Raw genomic sequence first — 1,113 nt, 5'->3', positions numbered from 1 at the left:
GCCCCCAGGCCCTCACTGGGGGATTCTAGGCAGGAGTTCTGTCACTGAGCCACGCCCCTAACCCTGAGTGGAATAGTCTATGCAAGGGCTCTACTACAATACCAAGGTACAGAAAGCATCAACCCACACTTTATCGCTCCCTTGCCTGTGAGGGTAGCCAGATCTTAATCTTAAAGGCAAAGGGCAGCCACAGCCAAGGATTTCCCATTCAACCACAGAACCCTCAGGCTCAGGGATGTGTTTAAAGGGGAGCTCCCAGGGGCAAGGAGAAAAGGAAGAAAGATAACCCATCTTCAAGGCCCAGGCCTGGGGGTAGGTCTCAGGAATGTGGAGTAGTTAGAACTAGGTCTATTCAAGTGTTTTTTTATGGGAATACCTAGGTGGGTGAACTCTTTGAGCCTCCTCTGACTCTTCATCCCTGAAAAGAGCTCTCTGGTCCTTTCCCTGGGGACTGCAGGGACTCCACGATAGGACAAGGTAAGCAAACCCACCTAGCAATGGGATCAGCCACAGTTGATCCCAGAAACCCCATTCCCTTTCAGCGCCTCTCTGCCTAGCCCTCACCATCAGCAGAGGCCAGAGAGGCAGGGCAGCAGGTAGAAGGGGAAAGCTAGAGTAGGAAGAGGGCAGAGTGGGAGGGTAGGAAGGGGGACTGGGAGTAGAAGTGATGGGTGGGGATTATCCTGACAGTGGGCAGAAGAATTACAAGAGAGGGGTTTTACAGTGCATACGGGGTCCAGGACAGAGTACACAGCAGGGGACAGTGCCTGGGAGCCCATGCCTGTCTCTGTCAGTGGTTCTAGGCACCGGAAAATCTTGCTCACCCTTGAGTTTCTCCCCAAACATGGTTAGGAAGACTGTGAAGTTGATGGGCCCCGGAGCTTCCTTCACCATGGCTTCCAACTCCTCATTCTTGACATTTATGCGACCTGGAGAGGAGGAGGAGAAGGTTGTGAGGGGCTGGGGGAGGCACCACCTGAAAGAAGCTAGGGAGAGTACTACTGTCGCTCCTGCTTCTGTGGATCAGCCTGTCTCCATCTGGCCCTATCCACCCATCAGGGAGATTTGGGGAGACATTGGAGTCTACAGGCTATCATTCTACCCCTCCCCCCC

At 53.7% G+C, this 1,113-nt stretch overlaps 1 protein-coding gene across 3 annotated transcripts in view; it reads right to left on the bottom strand.

The window, feature by feature from the left end:
- The window catches only part of Myl10 (myosin light chain 10), an 8,612-nt gene that overhangs the window by 5,126 nt on the left and 2,373 nt on the right, over positions 1 to 1,113 (bottom strand). For all 3 annotated transcript variants that reach the window (XM_031342341.1, XM_031342343.1, XM_031342342.1), the window contains exon 3: positions 825 to 929. In XM_031342341.1, the coding sequence (XP_031198201.1) occupies positions 825 to 929 (105 nt within the window). The remainder of the gene's footprint in view (positions 1 to 824; positions 930 to 1,113) is intronic.

The sequence above is a fragment of the Mastomys coucha genome, unplaced genomic scaffold, assembly GCF_008632895.1.
Source record: "Mastomys coucha isolate ucsf_1 unplaced genomic scaffold, UCSF_Mcou_1 pScaffold22, whole genome shotgun sequence".
NCBI classification, from domain to species: domain Eukaryota; kingdom Metazoa; phylum Chordata; class Mammalia; order Rodentia; family Muridae; genus Mastomys; species Mastomys coucha.
The sequence above is the reverse complement of the archived record's forward strand: the minus strand, read 5'-3'. Positions and strand labels throughout refer to the sequence as shown.